At 50.2% G+C, this 18,803-nt stretch overlaps 1 protein-coding gene across 1 annotated transcript in view; it reads right to left on the bottom strand.

Moving 5' to 3' along the window:
- The window catches only part of TMEM86A (transmembrane protein 86A), a 38,529-nt gene extending 20,416 nt beyond the window's left edge, over window positions 1-18,113 (bottom strand). The window contains exon 1 of the mRNA XM_044269939.1: window positions 17,965-18,113. Within this exon, the coding sequence (XP_044125874.1) occupies window positions 17,965-17,985 (21 nt within the window). The 5' untranslated portion in view covers window positions 17,986-18,113. The remainder of the gene's footprint in view (window positions 1-17,964) is intronic.
- Between the last annotated feature and the right edge of the window lie 690 nt (window positions 18,114-18,803).

Below are 18,803 nucleotides of genomic sequence, written 5' to 3'. Positions count from 1 at the left end.
GTTAGAAAAGGGGACTTGCGAATATTTTACGTTTAAAATAGTCACAAATCCCTAAGTAAATGTGCCAAAAATGTGTCAAATCGTGTCAATTTGAGCTAAATGTATAACAACGTCTAGGTGCACTCATATTAGAACAGGGATGCCCAACCTGCGTCCTTCCAGCTGTTGCAAAACTAATACCCTGGTAGCTGTAGGCTGTCTGGGCATGCTGGGAGTTGTAGTTTTGCAACAGCTGAAGAGCCCCAGGTTGGGCCTCCCTGCATTAGAACATGGACTGAAAAATGCATCATTGTTTCTGTTTTATTACTTTTGCACAATAAAAAAAAAAGTTTCTGTGCTGCCATAACTTTTTTATTTTATTTATTTATTTTACATCATGAGTTGACAATTTCTTCACCGCTGTTTCCCGGTATATATTACTTTGTAATGCCTTTTTATTTAGCTTTTGTGGTTGGCAGGATGATAAAAAAAAACAGCAATTCCGTCAATTACTAAAATTCTTTTTTACAGCATTCATTGTGTGGGTTACATATCATGAAGTTCTAGTTTGCGCCATTAGGTATAGTTTTTTAATGTTTTCCTTTTTTCCCCCAAAGCTAAGGGCTCATGCACACGACCGTATGTATTTTGCGGTCTGCAAAATACAGATCTGGAAAAAAAAAATAATGGATGACATCCATGTGACATCTGTTTTTTTGCGGCTCCATTGTAACAAAGCCTGTCCTTGTCCGTAAAACGGACAAGAATAGGACATGTTCTATTTTTTTGCGGAATTTTTGTGGCCCCCATAAAATTAATGGTTCCGCATACGGGCTGCAAAAAAAGGAACAGCCCGGGACAAAAAAAAAAAAGTTGATGTGCATGAGCCCTAGGAAAAACTTTGCATAGGAAAAAAAAGATGATTTTGGTTGTTTTTACAAGGGCGCCTGCACATGCTGCAGATTTGTTGCATACTTTTCTACCCCCCAAAATCTGTTCTAGTCACCTGAATGGGGCTTGCAGCAGAAATCCACGTGTTGCCGCCGCACTCAAATGAATGGAAATTCTGCAACAAAATCTGCAGCGTGTGAAGGCGCCCCAAGCGTGCGATTCGCTAATCATTCATGTAATGCACGGGAATACTCGTCTATTGCAGTCCTTCATTCACACAGACCTCCTAAAATCTAAATGGAGAGGCTTAGGACCCCGATTTCATTTTTGGCTTATTTCCGGGTTGTGTCCCTTTAAAAAGAATAATGGATTTTTGTTCTAAAAATGGTGACAGGCCTCTAAAAAAAAAATCCTATTTTTATTTTAGTTGAAACAAAAAAAAATGAGGGTCAAAAAGACTGGAAAATTTTAACCCTGAAATCAACTCCACAATCCGCGTTCCCCTGGGGGCTCATTGTGTGCCGTGTTAGTTTAGAGTTTTGTGGCAGATGGAAATATCGGACTCCCATGCACTGAGCCGAAGATGCAAGTTCTTTCAGTACAGCAGGGGGAGATAAGGGGCTGCCAGGCACATCCCGGGACAGGAGTGATGCATCAAGTATAGTGACTAGACACACTTGCCGTCTTGCTGGGTGACCCTAGCGGGCTGGAAACATAGAGAATATCCCAAGATAACAATATTAAGAAGTTTATTGCAATAAATATCCACACTCAAAATACAGTATAAAGTCCCCTTGTAGCCCCCATACATTATAGTAATGTCTTCTTAGGGCCCCACACCATGTAATGAGGCCCAGGCCAGGGAGTGAGCAGCGAACAGGGCTTTTGCTCACCAGAGTCACTGCTCTTAGGCCTCATCCACACAACTGTGGTTTCTGACAACCGCACCATGCAGATCGGATGCGGAAAAAGATGCTGCAACACGCGTGCTGTCCGTATCTGTACGTCCGTTCTGCGGCCCTGCAAAAAAAACAGAACATGTCCTACGGACAAGGATAGGACATTCTACGGAGGGCGGGATGTTCCGTTCCGCAAAATGCAAAACACACAATCCGTGTTCTGTGAAACCGCAAAAACAGCTACGGCTGTGTGCATGAGCCATTGGTCTGAGCTTCCCGGACCTCTTGCGCTTGCACTGCCTCGCGTACTGAATTACATGCGCAGTGTACTGACATGTAATGTGCGACAGACACCGCGTCCGGGACATGTTGTGCATCGGCGCACATAACATGTCAGTACACGCCTACAGTCAGCAATGCGAAGAGCGCCCGCCCTTATGACGTCGCTAAAATACAGCAGCAATTAAGAAACTGTGATATTGCTATTTCTTAATACCGCTCTATGTGGTGAATACCGCCATATCACCCGACCCTAGCCTAGCTGGAGGAAAAACGGTGGCGGTATGCAACTTTCCCAACTATGAAGTCGCAGGGAAGAATTTTTAATAACTTCACAGAAGAGGCGAAAAACTAAGAATTTAATTTTCATGTGAATGTTAATCCGGGGAGAATGGACGTCATGAGAGGAATTTCCACCTCAATGATATAAAGCGGCGGCTTTTTTCTTCTGTCTTCTCTGCATCAGCAGGTTCAATGAATGATTATCAAGTTCTAACGTGTCCAAAGCCTAAGGCCTCTTTCACACGGGCGTCAGTTTTTTTGCCCGGATAAGAGCCGGGTGCGTTGCGGGAAAATGCGCGATTTTTTCTGCGCAAGTGCAAAACATTGTCATGTGTTGCACTCGCGTGAGAAAAATCGTGCATGTTTGGTACCCAAACCCGAACTTCTTCATAGAAGTTCGGGCTTGGGATTGATGTTCTGAAGATTGTATTATTTTCCCTTATAACATGGTTATAAGGGAAAATAATAGCATTCTGAATACAGAATGCATAGTAAACCAGCGCTAGAGGGGTTAAAAAAAATAAAAAAAAAATTTAACTCACCTTAGTCCACTTGCTCGCGAAGCCCGGCATCTCCTTGTGTCTCCTCTGCGCTGAAGTTGAACAGGACCTGGGGTGAGCATTAAATATCGGTTAAGGACCTTCGATGACGTCACTCCGGTCATCACATGGTACGTCACATGATCTTTTACCATGGTGATTCACCATGGTAAAAGACCATGTGATGACCGGAGTGACGTCATCGAAGGTCCTTAACCGATATTTAATGCAGCAGCTCATCCCAGGTCCTGTTCAACTTCAGCGCAGAGGAGACACAAGGAGATGCCGGGCTTCGCGAGCAAGTGGACTAAGGTGAGTTAAATTATTTTTTATTTTTTTTAACCCCTCTAGCGCTGGTTTACTATGCATTCTGTATTCAGAATGCTATTATTTTCCCTTATAACCATGTTATAAGGGAAAATAATAATGATCGGGTCTCCATCCCGATCGTCTCCTAGCAACCGTGCGTGCAAATCGCACGGCATCCGTACTTGCTTGCGGATGCCATCCGATTTTCACACACCCCATTCACTTCTATGGGGCCTGCGTCACGTCAAAATCGGACAATATCGAGCATGCTGCGATTTCAACTGAACGCACAAGTGATGCGTTAAAAACAATCGCTCATGTGCACAGCCTCATAGAAATGAATGGGTCAGGATTTAGTGCGGGTGCCATACGTTCGCCGCACGGATCGCACCCGCACGGAAAACTCGCCCGTGTGAAAGGGGCCTAAGACTGAGACACGTGACCCAATTTATTAGGGTTTTTCGGCATCTAGGTTTAATAAAGGCGTCGGCCAGTCAGGAGGTTAAACGTGCTACAGGACTCAGTACCTACAGATTGAGATCACCGCTATTCGTCCTCCTCAGGTTTTGCCCTCTAAGATCTTCTACCTCTTTTCCATTAGAACAGAGCTGTGATCTGTGACTACAGGGAGTCAGAGGTAGTCTGGGACACGCCCCCTGTTTCATCATTGGCTGAAGCCGCTGCTCTCTCCCTCCTCTGCCTCTTCTGATTGGCTGCTGGGTACAAGCACCAGTCTATCGCAGGTTCACCAGGAAAGTCAGTGAATGGAGAGCGAATTTCTATGACAGCAAAGGCAGAATGATTGTAAAGTACAGAATACTAAACCCCCGGGAGAGGAGGAGGATGATACAGATATGAGCCTTAGTAAGGGGGAGCCTGGAGGGCTGCTTTAAACAAGAGTATTTCAATTCACTAACAGCAAGCAATGGTGAGGAACTGAAATGCGAAGTTACAGAACTTTCCATTAGGCCGAATGCACACGGCCGCGTTCCGCGGCCAAGAGCGGTCCGTGGTATGCCGGGCTGGATTCCTGCCGACAGCTGGAGCGCACGGCGTCTTTGGTTGCTATGACGCCGCTGCACTACAGTAATACACTATACGAGTGTATTACTGTAGTGCAGCGGCGGCATGAAGCGCACGGCGTCATAGCAACCAATGACGCCGTTCACTCCTGCACTGAACAGGAATCCAGCCTGGCATACCACGGACCGCTCTCGGCCTTATACAACCATTATGCCAGGAGTGCACAACCTGCAGCCCAGGTGCTCCAGTTCCAGCACTGAGCCCCCTTCTCTTGGACACTGCACACATCACCACTGGGGCCGCTGACTGGCAGGCAGCGCTGACGTGTCTGCAGACCGCACTCCTCCCTTCTGGACCACCAGGGACCAGAAGTGGAGAGAGTGGAGCTCATCACTGGACCCGGACCACTGGGAGTCTTTTTCTTTTGCACCCAGCCTGCACATATCAAAATGTTCTCAGAGAACCCCTTTAATTGGCTTCCTGGTAAACTCGCCTTAAAGGGGTATTCTACCCAGAAGCATCCACTGCATAAGTGATACTTGACCTGTGGGGGTCTGATCAGTGATGACCAGAAAAGGGTCCCCCCAGTGCAAGATCACAGTTGAACCGAGCATGGGTCAAACATCTTCAATGTTGATGGCGCTGACAGAAACGGACGAACTCTGCGTCGTTTTAGGCGTGGTCTTTTGGGGTAAATGATGCGATCAGTAGGGGTCCCTGGATCCCCACCAATCTAGTGGACAGGGGATAAGCGCTTCTCGTCTGGAGTACCCCTGAGATAATGGGATCAGATTGCGAGCTCCTGCTGCGATGTGCAGTGCTGCGGAATATGTTGGCGCTATAAATAACAAGGACGAGATGAATAATGCAGGAGCTTCCTCCGTGGCATAAACCGCAAGCACATGGCGCGATCCATAAATGTAAGAGCTTTTCTTTCTTCCTGTGAATGTTCTCTAACTAATGACAGGCAGGAATTTAATGAGCGCCCCGACCCCACATCAGACACAGATATTAATTCACGCTAATGTAGAGCAGGATTGATCCGGGGAAATTCATATTGGCACAATGATGCAGGCCGCTCCTCAGATTGCCCCATCTGCACTGGTGCCGGCAGCAGGGGGAGATTAGCGGCGGAGGGGCAGGATAAGCTCCTCTGGCTATTACTGCTCGCCGCAGCTTTGCCGCATGCTCGGTTTGGCACACTGTCACGGACTGAGCGCACGGCACATGACGAAGTCGCTCTCTGTCCTTGTCTCAGTCTTCAGTGCAGCACGGAAAAAGCTTCAGGGCGATAGGTAGGGACGAGCGCAGCTCTGCAGGATCTGTGTCAGGAGCCAGCTCCGAGCGCTTTACTGTCATTAAGTTAATGCGTCCCGTTGCGAGGATCTATTTAAAATGGCCGGGAAAATGGGCCACTTGTTTGTGGAGAGACATTTCTTAATTGAAAGCGTAGGTCTGGAGCTCCGCGGCGACGTTCAGCTTCACTTACGACCTCAATGTCCCCCAAGGGGGGGGGTAATTAAAAAAGAAAAGTTGCTAAAAAATAAATAAAAAAATAACATGAATTCTAACATGGTCGGGAATTTTGTCCTTGTCTTTGTGTCACGGGCGAGCGCTGAGCTGACGCACGCGTCCCCGCGACTGACAGCAGCCGCAGACAAGCCATAAAATCAAGGACTGTCCACAGGATGTCTTTGGTCGGATCTTGACCATCTTGTAAGCTCTTGGGGGGGGCAAAAAGATCAGGCACGGTCCAGTTTTACTGCCCATGTTTGGTGCAAGACGGGTGAGGGTCTGGGGCCGTTTTTCATGGTGTGAGCCTCATGGCCCTCATGTACACACTAAGGAGCAATGCTTCTAGTGGAGAATACGTTCCATAATCTAAATGCATCATCTAAGGGCTCATGCACACAACCGTATGTATTTTGCGGTCAGCAAAAAAACAAATCGGCAAAAAATACGGATGATGTCCGTGTGCATTCCGTATTTTACAGAACGGAACAGCTGCCCCCTAATAGAACAGTCCTATCTTTGTCCGTAATGCGGACAATAATAGGACATGTTCTATTCTTTTACGGAACGGACATACGGAAACGGAATGCACACAGGGTAACTTCAGGTTTTTTTTGCAGACCCATTGAAATGAATGGTTCTGCATACGGTTCTGCTCAGCTCCTCCAGATCTATAATATCACAAAGCATTTTAGATCAGCCAGTCATGGCAAAACCCCCCTAGACCTCATTCCCACAGCCGTGGGCACAGATCCCGGCCTGGATGCTGTCCACTGACCTGAGCTCACAGTGTCATAAGGATCTATGCACTTACAATACGCTCGTCTGAAACTTGCCTTATTCTTTAAAAAGAAGTTCTGCAGCAGCTGAGGTGTGCATTTTAAGGAATAATACAAAGACCATAAATTGTAATGATGAGAAGACAATAATATTCATATTTCTTCCATTTTTATCACCTGTAATCCATTCTCTCAGCCACCAAAGCAGCTTATGGACGTGGAGACCCAATAATCTCATAACCCCACGATGGCAGAAGGAGGGTCGGGCAGATCAGATCCTTTGTTCTCAGGAGGTAAACCTCCGCTAGAGGCGGCTTGCAGCAGCTTATTCTCCTCTCTCCATGGAGGACACAACATGCATGCTCAGCCAAGCCCAGTGTGCCCGTGGGAGCTGGTAAAAACAGTTGTTGGCAGACAGCCATGAAGGGTCATTGGTTTTCTCCCCTAGGCACAATGCTGAATGATATTGTACTACGGCTGAAACGATTAATCGATTGAATAGAATAATTAGACACAAAAAAAATTCCTCAATGCAAATTTTTTGCATCGAGGATTCGTTTGTGTCATGTGACCACGGAGCGGGAGGGAAGCGCTTGCTATTACTCACCGCTCTGTGGTCACCCACCGGCCCGCGCGCTGCCCTGTCCTACTGACACTATGACCTGGCGCTGCGTGACGTCAGGACGACAGTGCAGTGAGTGGAGAAGAAGACAGAGGATTCTGGAGCGTTGCCCCTACAGGAGAGGTAAGTATTAAAGGGCTGCTGGAGACTAGGAGCGGAGATGGTGGCACTGGGGGAGCTAAAGGGGAAGATGGCCTCCGAGGGAATGATGGCACAGAGGACTCATGGCATTGGGGACAGATGGCACAGATAATTGATGGCACTGGGGGACTGATGGCACTGATGGCATGGGGGAAGCTGATGGCATAGAGGACTCATGGCATTGGGGACAAATGAATGGCACAGAGGACTGATGACACATAGTGCTGATGGCACTGAGGACTGATGGCATGGAGGGAGCTGATGGCACTAAGGGACTGATGGCATGGGGGGAGCTGATGGCACAGAGGACTGATGGCAACCGGAGGGAGAGGAATTGAGCTGATGGCATGGGGGGGAGCTTATGGCACAAAGGATTGATGGCACTGGGGGGAGCTGATGGCACGGGGGTCTGATGATGGCACGGGGGGTCTGATGACATGGGGGACTGATGGCATGGGGGGAGCTGATGCCACTGGAGGGATCTGATGGCATAGAGGATTGATGGCACTGGGGGGGGCTGATGGCACAGAAGACTGATGACACTGAGGGGGGCTGATGGCAACCGGGGGGGAGGGGGGGGTTGAGCTAATGGCATGGGGGGAGCTTATAGAACAAAGGACTGATGGCACTGGGGGGAGCTGATGACACGGGGGACTGATGGCATGGGGGGGAGCTGATGCCACAGAAGGGATCTGATGGCATAGAGGATTGATGGCACTGGGGGGGGGGGCTGATGGCACAGAAGACTGATGACACTGAGGGGGGCTGATGGCAACCGGGGGGGAGGGGGGGGTTGAGCTAATGGCATGGGGGGAGCTTATAGAACAAAGGACTGATGGCACTGGGGGGAGCTGATGGCACAGGGGGGTCTAATGATGGCACAGGGGTCTGATGACATTTTATAAAGGAAAACGTTTTTTTATTAGTTGTTTTCTTATTAGAGTACTCAAATAATCGTTAGATTAATCAATAGATTACTTGATTACTAAAATAATCGATAGCTGCAGCCCTATATTATAGCATTCACTACCATGTCCAGTGGTGAAGATAAAGGGGTCGAACAGTGCGCCTAGGGGCCCAAACATCACATCTGCAGTGGCCATAGCCTCTTGGACCTGACACCCCTTTCCTGTACCCCACAGGCACCTTTCAGCCTTCCAGGACCACACAAGGAACATCAGCATCCCAGTGCAGGCGGCATGTCACCACACTGCACCGCCTGCACAGGCCAGAAGAGTCTCAGCTGCTCCACTGATAGTGATTTGGGGGATCAGTCTTTTTATTTTCTGGGGGCACTGTTACCTATTGAGTGGCACAATGTGTGGGTCACACAGGGGTTATTTATTACTGCTATGGGGCAGAAGGCAGCATTATTACTTTCTAGAAGGCGCATGTAGGCGCACAGGGGCCTAAAGGCCATTACTATTATTTGGAGGCACTGTATGAGATACTAAAGACTTCACAATTTCTTTGTAGAGCAAAAAAGGGAGAACTTTTACTGTGTAATTCACTATTACTGTCTGGGGCGTATTAAGAGCACTGTTTGGCACTATTATTTAAGGACACTTCCTATGCGGCACTATTGTGTTCAGGGCCACCATCTGTGTGGCACTGTTTTTAGGGGTAATTATAGTTACCCTTATTTCTGTAGTATACTATTTGGGGGCATTTTGCAACACAACGTGTCCGGTGATAGAGGAAGGTGGGGCAAGAACTTGCAAAGAATTGTGGGTCGGTAGAGAATGTGCTGGAAAAGTCAGGGCAGCAAACTTTTCAGACACGAGACGATGCTGGAAGAAATCACCATGGTGGTCTGGGCCGCGAGGAAAACATAGGGAATGTAAATGACTCCGGTCAGAGAAGGCCCGACCTGTGAGTCACTGGATTTGACCGTACTGTAATCACCAGTACAGCCTGTGCAGAGATGGTATCTACTACTACACACTGTGTGCACAGTTATTAGCCAAGTCAGTATTTTGACCACATCAACATTTTTGTGCATATGTTCCAAATCTAAGCTGTATAACGTTGAGTACTTATTGGATTTAAGCAGGTGTGTTCGTCTATTGAGGGAGCGTGTGGCTAAGGAGATCAAGAGCCTAGATCAAGGTGTGCATAATTATTAGGCACATTATTATTATTATTAGGGGGATGCAGCACTCTTGAAATTGCTAGGATATTGGGGCGTGATTACAGAGCCATCAAACCTTTTGTTGCAAATAGTCAGCAGGGTCGCAAGAAACGCGTCAAGAAAAAAAGGCGCAAATTAACTCGGTGGGGGTCCCAGTGGTAGGACTCACACCGATCTGATAGTTATCCCCTATCCATCCTTTAACCAACAGGAATAGCCCTTTAATACTGGTCTTTGTGTACTGTGTAGTGCCTATTAACAGTATGGAGGTAATATCTGGTCCTGGTATAGTGCTATTATTTGATAACTACACGGTATATTTGTGTGTACAGTGTTTCGTGGGATTATTTGCATGTCACCATTATTTATTCTGCGCACTTTGTGGCTGTATTAGTTATGGCTGACACGCCCATGTGCCTGAGTACTTATGATTAACACACAGTTGTATATATACACGTAGGGAGGTGACCCAAGCTAACGCCGGGCCCCTGAGCGTGTAGCTACGCCTCTGTGTCCCGGTATATCAGGTGACAGGAAGCAAACAAGCCTCGCTCAGAAACATTACGCAATCTATGGGTGCTGATCACAGAGTTTGGGTGCCAGGCTCTCAATATAACTATATCAACCAATAATATACGTGTCATGCCCCGGGGGGCCGAGCGTTGTTGTGCTCTCCATGTGCAAGCTGCAGAGGGTAGGTAGCTGATCTGCATGCAATGATCACAGTGTCCGGAGGTAGGTTCTGAGGGTAAACACCATATTATCACTGCAGTATATAGTGGTGGGCACCACGGCCGCCCAGATAGGGAGCAGCACCCACTGCATAGATATCATAGTAAGTAATGCTAGTGATTGTCATGTAGCGGAGCCGCCCCCCCGAATGGGAATCGCTGGGGGTTTGGCATCAGCAATGTAGAGAGACTCTGATCATGATTTTAATGGTTACTACTGCGCCCAGTCACACAGGAAGTACCACACCGCCATTATAGCGGCACCACATCATTTTAGAGGGTGTCGGAGCATTGCATTATCATTAGAGTATATCTTATGGGGTGTCAGAGCCCCCAGCACAGATGGAGCAGGACTTTATTATCACCACAGTCGGGGGCTTAACAGTATTGAAGGCTGTGATTTGGGGGGAGGGGGGTCTGCACCAGACTATGGTGGTGGCTGTGTTCTATGGTGTTGTCAGACCCCCCTCAACAGATGGAGCAGCATTACATTACAGTATACACAGGTGGCAGCGGCTATGATTTGGGGGTGTCAGACCCCCACTCCCCCCTCTACAGATGGAGCAGCATTACATTACAGTACACACTGGTGGCAGCGGCTATGATTTGGGGGTGTCAGACCCCACTACAGATGGAGCAGCATTACATTACAGTACACACTGGTGGCAGTGGCTATGATTTGGGGGTGTCAGACCCCCACTACAGATGGCGCAGCATTACATTACAGTACACACTGGTGGCAGTGGCTATGATTTGGGGGTGTCAGACCCCCACTCCCCCCACTACAGATGGAGCAGCATTACATTACAGTACACACTGGTGGCAGTGGCTATGATTTGGGGGTGTCAGACCCCCACTACAGATGGCGCAGCATTACATTACAGTATACACTGGTGGCAGTGGCTATGATTTGGGGGTGTCAGACCCCCGCTACAGATGGAGCAGCATTACATTACAGTATACACTGGTGGCAGCGGCTATGATTTGGGGGTGTCAGACCCCCACTCCCCCCACTACAGATGGAGCAGCATTACATTACAGTATACACTGGTGGCAGTGGCTATGATTTGGGGGTGTCAGACCCCCCTCTACAGATGGAGCAGCATTACATTACAGTATACACTGGTGGCAGCGGCTATGATTTGGGGGTGTCAGACCCCCACTACAGATGGAGCAGCATTACATTACAGTACACACTGGTGGCAGCGGCTATGATTTGGGGGTGTCAGACCCCCACTACAGATGGAGCAGCATTACATTACAGTACACACAGGTGGCAGTGGCTATGATTTGGGGGTGTCAGACCCCCACTCCCCCCACTACAGATGGAGCAGCATTACATTACAGTACACACAGGTGGCAGCGGCTATGATTTGGGGGTGTCAGACCCCCACTACAGATGGAGCAGCATTACATTACAGTACACACAGGTGGCAGTGGCTATGATTTGGGGGTGTCAGACCCCTCCCCCCCCACTACAGATGGAGCAGCATTACATTACAGTACACACAGGTGGCAGTGGCTATGATTTGGGGGTGTCAGACCCCCTCTCCCCCCACTACAGATGGAGCAGCATTACATTACAGTACACACTGGTGGCAGCGGCTATGATTTGGGGGTGTCAGACCCCAGCTACAGATGGAGCAGCATTACATTACAGTATACACTGGTGGCAGTGGCTATGATTTGGGGGTGTCAGACCCCCCTCTACAGATGGAGCAGCATTACATTACAGTACACACTGGTGGCAGTGGCTATGATTTGGGGGTGTCAGACCCCCACTACAGATGGAGCAGCATTACATTACAGTATACACTGGTGGCAGCGGCTATGATTTGGGGGTGTCAGACCCCCACTCCCCCCACTACAGATGGAGCAGCATTACATTGCAGTATACACTGGTGGCAGTGGCTATGATTTGGGGGTGTCAGACCCCACTCCCCCCACTACAGATGGAGCAGCATTACATTGCAGTATACACAGGTGGCAGCGGCTATGATTTGGGGGTGTCAGACCCCTCTCCCCCCTCTACAGATGGAGCAGCATTACATTACAGTATACACTGGTGGCAGCGGCTATGATTTGGGGGTGTCAGACCCCCACTCCCCCCACTACAGATGGAGCAGCATTACATTACAGTATATACTGGTGGCAGCGGCTATGATTTGGGGGTGTCAGACCCCCGCTACAGATGGAGCAGCATTACATTACAGTATACACAGGTGGCAGTGGCTATGATTTGGGGGTGTCAGACCCCCTCTCACCCCACTACAGATGGAGCAGCATTACATTGCAGTACACACTGGTGGCAGTGGCTATGATTTGGGGGTGTCAGACCCCCCTCTACAGATGGAGCAGCATTACATTACAGTATACACTGGTGGCAGTGGCTATGATTTGGGGGTGTCAGACCCCCACTACAGATGGAGCAGCATTACATTACAGTATACACAGGTGGCAGTGGCTATGATTTGGGGGTGTCAGACCCCCGCTACAGATGGAGCAGCATTACATTACAGTATACACTGGTGGCAGTGGCTATGATTTGGGGGTGTCAGACCCCCCACTACAGATGGAGCAGCATTACATTACAGTACACACTGGTGGCAGTGGCTATGATTTGGGGGTGTCAGACCCCCTCTACAGATGGAGCAGCATTACATTACAGTACACACAGGTGGCAGTGGCTATGATTTGGGGGTGTCAGACCCCCACTCCCCCCACTACAGATGGAGCAGCATTACATTACAGTATACACAGGTGGCAGCGGCTATGATTTGGGGGTGTCAGACCCCCACTACAGATGGAGCAGCATTACATTACAGTATACACTGGTGGCAGTGGCTATGATTTGGGGGTGTCAGACCCCCTCTCCCCCCACTACAGATGGAGCAGCATTACATTACAGTACACACAGGTGGCAGTGGCTATGATTTGGGGGTGTCAGACCCCTCTCCCCCCACTACAGATGGAGCAGCATTACATTACAGTACACACTGGTGGCAGCGGCTATGATTTGGGGGTGTCAGACCCCTCTCCCCCCACTACAGATGGAGCAGCATTACATTACAGTATACACTGGTGGCAGTGGCTATGATTTGGGGGTGTCAGACCCCCCTCTACAGATGGAGCAGCATTACATTACAGTATACACAGGTGGCAGTGGCTATGATTTGGGGGTGTCAGACCCCCACTCCCCCCACTACAGATGGAGCAGCATTACATTACAGTATACACAGGTGGCAGCGGCTATGATTTGGGGGTGTCAGACCCCCCTCTACAGATGGAGCAGCATTACATTACAGTATACACTGGTGGCAGTGGCTATGATTTGGGGGTGTCAGACCCCCCACTACAGATGGAGCAGCATTACATTACAGTACACACTGGTGGCAGTGGCTATGATTTGGGGGTGTCAGACCCCCCACTACAGATGGAGCAGCATTACATTGCAGTATACACTGGTGGCAGCGGCTATGATTTGGGGGTGTCAGACCCCCTCTCCCCCCACTACAGATGGAGCAGCATTACATTGCAGTATACACTGGTGGCAGTGGCTATGATTTGGGGGTGTCAGACCCCTCTCCCCCCACTACAGATGGAGCAGCATTACATTGCAGTATACACTGGTGGCAGTGGCTATGATTTGGGGGTGTCAGACCCCTCTCCCCCCGCTACAGATGGAGCAGCATTACATTACAGTATACACTGGTGGCAGTGGCTATGATTTGGGGGTGTCAGACCCCACTCCCCCCTCTACAGATGGAGCAGCATTACATTGCAGTATACACAGGTGGCAGCGGCTATGATTTGGGGGTGTCAGACCCCTCTCCCCCCACTACAGATGGAGCAGCATTACATTACAGTACACACAGGTGGCAGTGGCTATGATTTGGGGGTGTCAGACCCCACTCCCCCCTCTACAGATGGAGCAGCATTACATTGCAGTACACACAGGTGGCAGCAGCTATGATTTGGGGGTGTCAGACCCCTCTCCCCCCACTACAGATGGAGCAGCATTACATTACAGTATACACTGGTGGCAGTGGCTATGATTTGGGGGTGTCAGACCCCCACTCCCCCCTCTACAGATGGAGCAGCATTACATTGCAGTATACACTGGTGGCAGTGGCTATGATTTGGGGGTGTCAGACCCCCCACTACAGATGGAGCAGCATTACATTGCAGTACACACAGGTGGCAGTGGCTATGATTTGGGGGTGTCAGACCCCACTCCCCCCACTACAGATGGAGCAGCATTACATTACAGTACACACTGGTGGCAGCGGCTATGATTTGGGGGTGTCAGACCCCACTCCCCCCACTACAGATGGAGCAGCATTACATTACAGTATACACAGGTGGCAGCGGCTATGATTTGGGGGTGTCAGACCCCCACTACAGATGGAGCAGCATTACATTACAGTATACACTGGTGGCAGCGGCTATGATTTGGGGGTGTCAGACCCCCACTACAGATGGAGCAGCATTACATTACAGTATACACTGGTGGCAGTGGCTATGATTTGGGGGTGTCAGACCCCCACTACAGATGGAGCAGCATTACATTACAGTACACACAGGTGGCAGCGGCTATGATTTGGGGGTGTCAGACCCCCACTACAGATGGAGCAGCATTACATTACAGTACACACAGGTGGCAGCGGCTATGGTTTGGGGGTGTCAGACCCCTCTCCCCCCACTACAGATGGAGCAGCATTACATTACAGTATACACTGGTGGCAGCGGCTATGATTTGGGGGTGTCAGACCCCCGCTACAGATGGAGCAGCATTACATTACAGTATACACTGGTGGCAGCGGCTATGATTTGGGGGTGTCAGACCCCCACTCCCCCCACTACAGATGGAGCAGCATTACATTACAGTACACACTGGTGGCAGCGGCTATGATTTGGGGGTGTCAGACCCCTCTCCCCCCACTACAGATGGAGCAGCATTACATTACAGTATACACTGGTGGCAGTGGCTATGATTTGGGGGTGTCAGACCCCCACTCCCCCCTCTACAGATGGAGCAGCATTACATTACAGTATACACAGGTGGCAGCGGCTATGATTTGGGGGTGTCAGACCCCCTCTCCCCCCACTACAGATGGAGCAGCATTACATTACAGTACACACAGGTGGCAGTGGCTATGATTTGGGGGTGTCAGACCCCTCTCCCCCCACTACAGATGGAGCAGCATTACATTACAGTACACACTGGTGGCAGCGGCTATGATTTGGGGGTGTCAGACCCCTCTCCCCCCACTACAGATGGAGCAGCATTACATTACAGTATACACTGGTGGCAGTGGCTATGATTTGGGGGTGTCAGACCCCCCTCTACAGATGGAGCAGCATTACATTACAGTATACACTGGTGGCAGTGGCTATGATTTGGGGGTGTCAGACCCCCCACTACAGATGGAGCAGCATTACATTACAGTACACACTGGTGGCAGTGGCTATGATTTGGGGGTGTCAGACCCCCGACTACAGATGGAGCAGCATTACATTGCAGTATACACTGGTGGCAGCGGCTATGATTTGGGGGTGTCAGACCCCCTCTCCCCCCACTACAGATGGAGCAGCATTACATTGCAGTATACACTGGTGGCAGTGGCTATGATTTGGGGGTGTCAGACCCCTCTCCCCCCACTACAGATGGAGCAGCATTACATTACAGTACACACAGGTGGCAGTGGCTATGATTTGGGGGTGTCAGACCCCACTCCCCCCTCTACAGATGGAGCAGCATTACATTGCAGTACACACAGGTGGCAGCGGCTATGATTTGGGGGTGTCAGACCCCTCTCCCCCCACTACAGATGGAGCAGCATTACATTACAGTACACACAGGTGGCAGTGGCTATGATTTGGGGGTGTCAGACCCCACTCCCCCCTCTACAGATGGAGCAGCATTACATTGCAGTACACACAGGTGGCAGCGGCTATGATTTGGGGGTGTCAGACCCCTCTCCCCCCACTACAGATGGAGCAGCATTACATTACAGTATACACTGGTGGCAGTGGCTATGATTTGGGGGTGTCAGACCCCCACTCCCCCCACTACAGATGGAGCAGCATTACATTGCAGTATACACTGGTGGCAGTGGCTATGATTTGGGGGTGTCAGACCCCCCACTACAGATGGAGCAGCATTACATTGCAGTACACACAGGTGGCAGTGGCTATGATTTGGGGGTGTCAGACCCCACTCCCCCCACTACAGATGGAGCAGCATTACATTACAGTACACACTGGTGGCAGCGGCTATGATTTGGGGGTGTCAGACCCCACTCCCCCCACTACAGATGGAGCAGCATTACATTACAGTATACACAGGTGGCAGCGGCTATGATTTGGGGGTGTCAGACCCCCACTACAGATGGAGCAGCATTACATTACAGTATACACTGGTGGCAGTGGCTATGATTTGGGGGTGTCAGACCCCCACTACAGATGGAGCAGCATTACATTACAGTACACACAGGTGGCAGCGGCTATGATTTGGGGGTGTCAGACCCCCACTACAGATGGAGCAGCATTACATTACAGTACACACAGGTGGCAGTGGCTATGATTTGGGGGTGTCAGACCCCTCTCCCCCCACTACAGATGGAGCAGCATTACATTACAGTATACACTGGTGGCAGCGGCTATGATTTGGGGGTGTCAGACCCCCGCTACAGATGGAGCAGCATTACATTACAGTACACACTGGTGGCAGCGGCTATGATTTGGGGGTGTCAGACCCCCACTCCCCCCACTACAGATGGAGCAGCATTACATTACAGTACACACTGGTGGCAGCGGCTATGATTTGGGGGTGTCAGACCCCTCTCCCCCCACTACAGATGGAGCAGCATTACATTACAGTATACACTGGTGGCAGTGGCTATGATTTGGGGGTGTCAGACCCCCACTCCCCCCACTACAGATGGAGCAGCATTACATTGCAGTATACACTGGTGGCAGTGGCTATGATTTGGGGGTGTCAGACCCCCACTCCCCCCACTACAGATGGAGCAGCATTACATTGCAGTATACACAGGTGGCAGCGGCTATGATTTGGGGGTGTCAGACCCCTCTCCCCCCACTACAGATGGAGCAGCATTACATTACAGTATACACTGGTGGCAGCGGCTATGATTTGGGGGTGTCAGACCCCCACTCCCCCCACTACAGATGGAGCAGCATTACATTACAGTATACACTGGTGGCAGTGGCTATGATTTGGGGGTGTCAGACCCCTCTCCCCCCACTACAGATGGAGCAGCATTACATTACAGTATACACTGGTGGCAGCGGCTATGATTTGGGGGTGTCAGACCCCCGCTACAGATGGAGCAGCATTACATTACAGTATACACTGGTGGCAGCGGCTATGATTTGGGGGTGTCAGACCCCCTCTCCCCCCACTACAGATGGAGCAGCATTACATTACAGTACACACAGGTGGCAGTGGCTATGATTTGGGGGTGTCAGACCCCCCTCTACAGATGGAGCAGCATTACATTACAGTATACACTGGTGGCAGCGGCTATGGTTTGGGGGTGTCAGACCCCTCTCCCCCCACTACAGATGGAGCAGCTCCACACATGACCCGGAGTCACGTGTCCTGTGTTTTCATCTTGTGACACAATACACAACAGTGGGAGGATTTCACCACAACCTGCTCCTCCTGTAAACACAGCAGATGCGGCACCGCAGGGTGACAGGGATCCTGGCGACAACACGACCCCGCAGGCGGCATCACCGCACTAATCCTAAGGACTATGCAGACATGTCCACCCGGCAGAAGGAGGAGGACATGGCATCTCCTGCTCCGCCAGCATACTCACCACAGTAACCGGTGACACCATGGCTGCGGTGCTGGATCCCCTCCTAGTCGATCCCTTCTTCCCTGGGATCCCTCCAGATCAGCGCTACAATGTATCTCTGCGATCACCGCTGATTGTTATTGTATCTTCTTTCAGACTGCTGTGACGTCACGGACGGGCGGAGCTAGTTCTCACTGCGAGGGGCGGGGCTTACTGCCGGGTCTCCAGCTGCAGAGCCCTGGCTTAACCCCTCACACACCACAGGCCTGTGCTGCAGCTGCTGCTCCCTGCTGGCCCAGCGGCCCCAGCCGAGAGGATGCAGCATAATACATGGGATAGTAAGAAAAGGCCAGGGCTAGACCCTGAGGCAGGTCAATCAATGCAAGGGCATCCGTTTTGTAAGTCATATTTGCTAAGCATTGAGCCCTAAGAAAATGGCGCAAAAGTACAGCCACCCATCATCACCATGGAATGCAGGGTTAATGAATCTAATGCATGCATGATGCAGCTGAGGGCTCATGCACACGACCGTTGGATGTTTTGCGGTCCGTAAATTGCTGATTCGCAAAACACGGATACCAGCCGTGTGCATTCCGTATTTTGCAGAACAGAAGGGCCGGCCCTTAATAGGACAGTCCTATCCTCGTCTGTAATGCGTTCTGTTTTTTGGGGGAAACGGAATACACGGAATGCAGAGTCATTTCTGGGTTTTTTTTGTGGCCCCATCAAAGTGAATGGTTCTGCACACGGAACGGACACGGAAAATAAAATACATTCATGTGCACGAGCCCTTAGAAAGTGAATACTGCAGACTGCGCCATGTTGTAGGCGGGACCAAAATGACAGAAGACAGGGCAACA

Source organism: Bufo gargarizans, chromosome 10, assembly GCF_014858855.1.
Source record: "Bufo gargarizans isolate SCDJY-AF-19 chromosome 10, ASM1485885v1, whole genome shotgun sequence".
NCBI lineage: Eukaryota > Metazoa > Chordata > Amphibia > Anura > Bufonidae > Bufo > Bufo gargarizans.
Note: the sequence above shows the minus strand (reverse complement) of the source record. Positions and strands in the feature narration are given on the sequence as shown.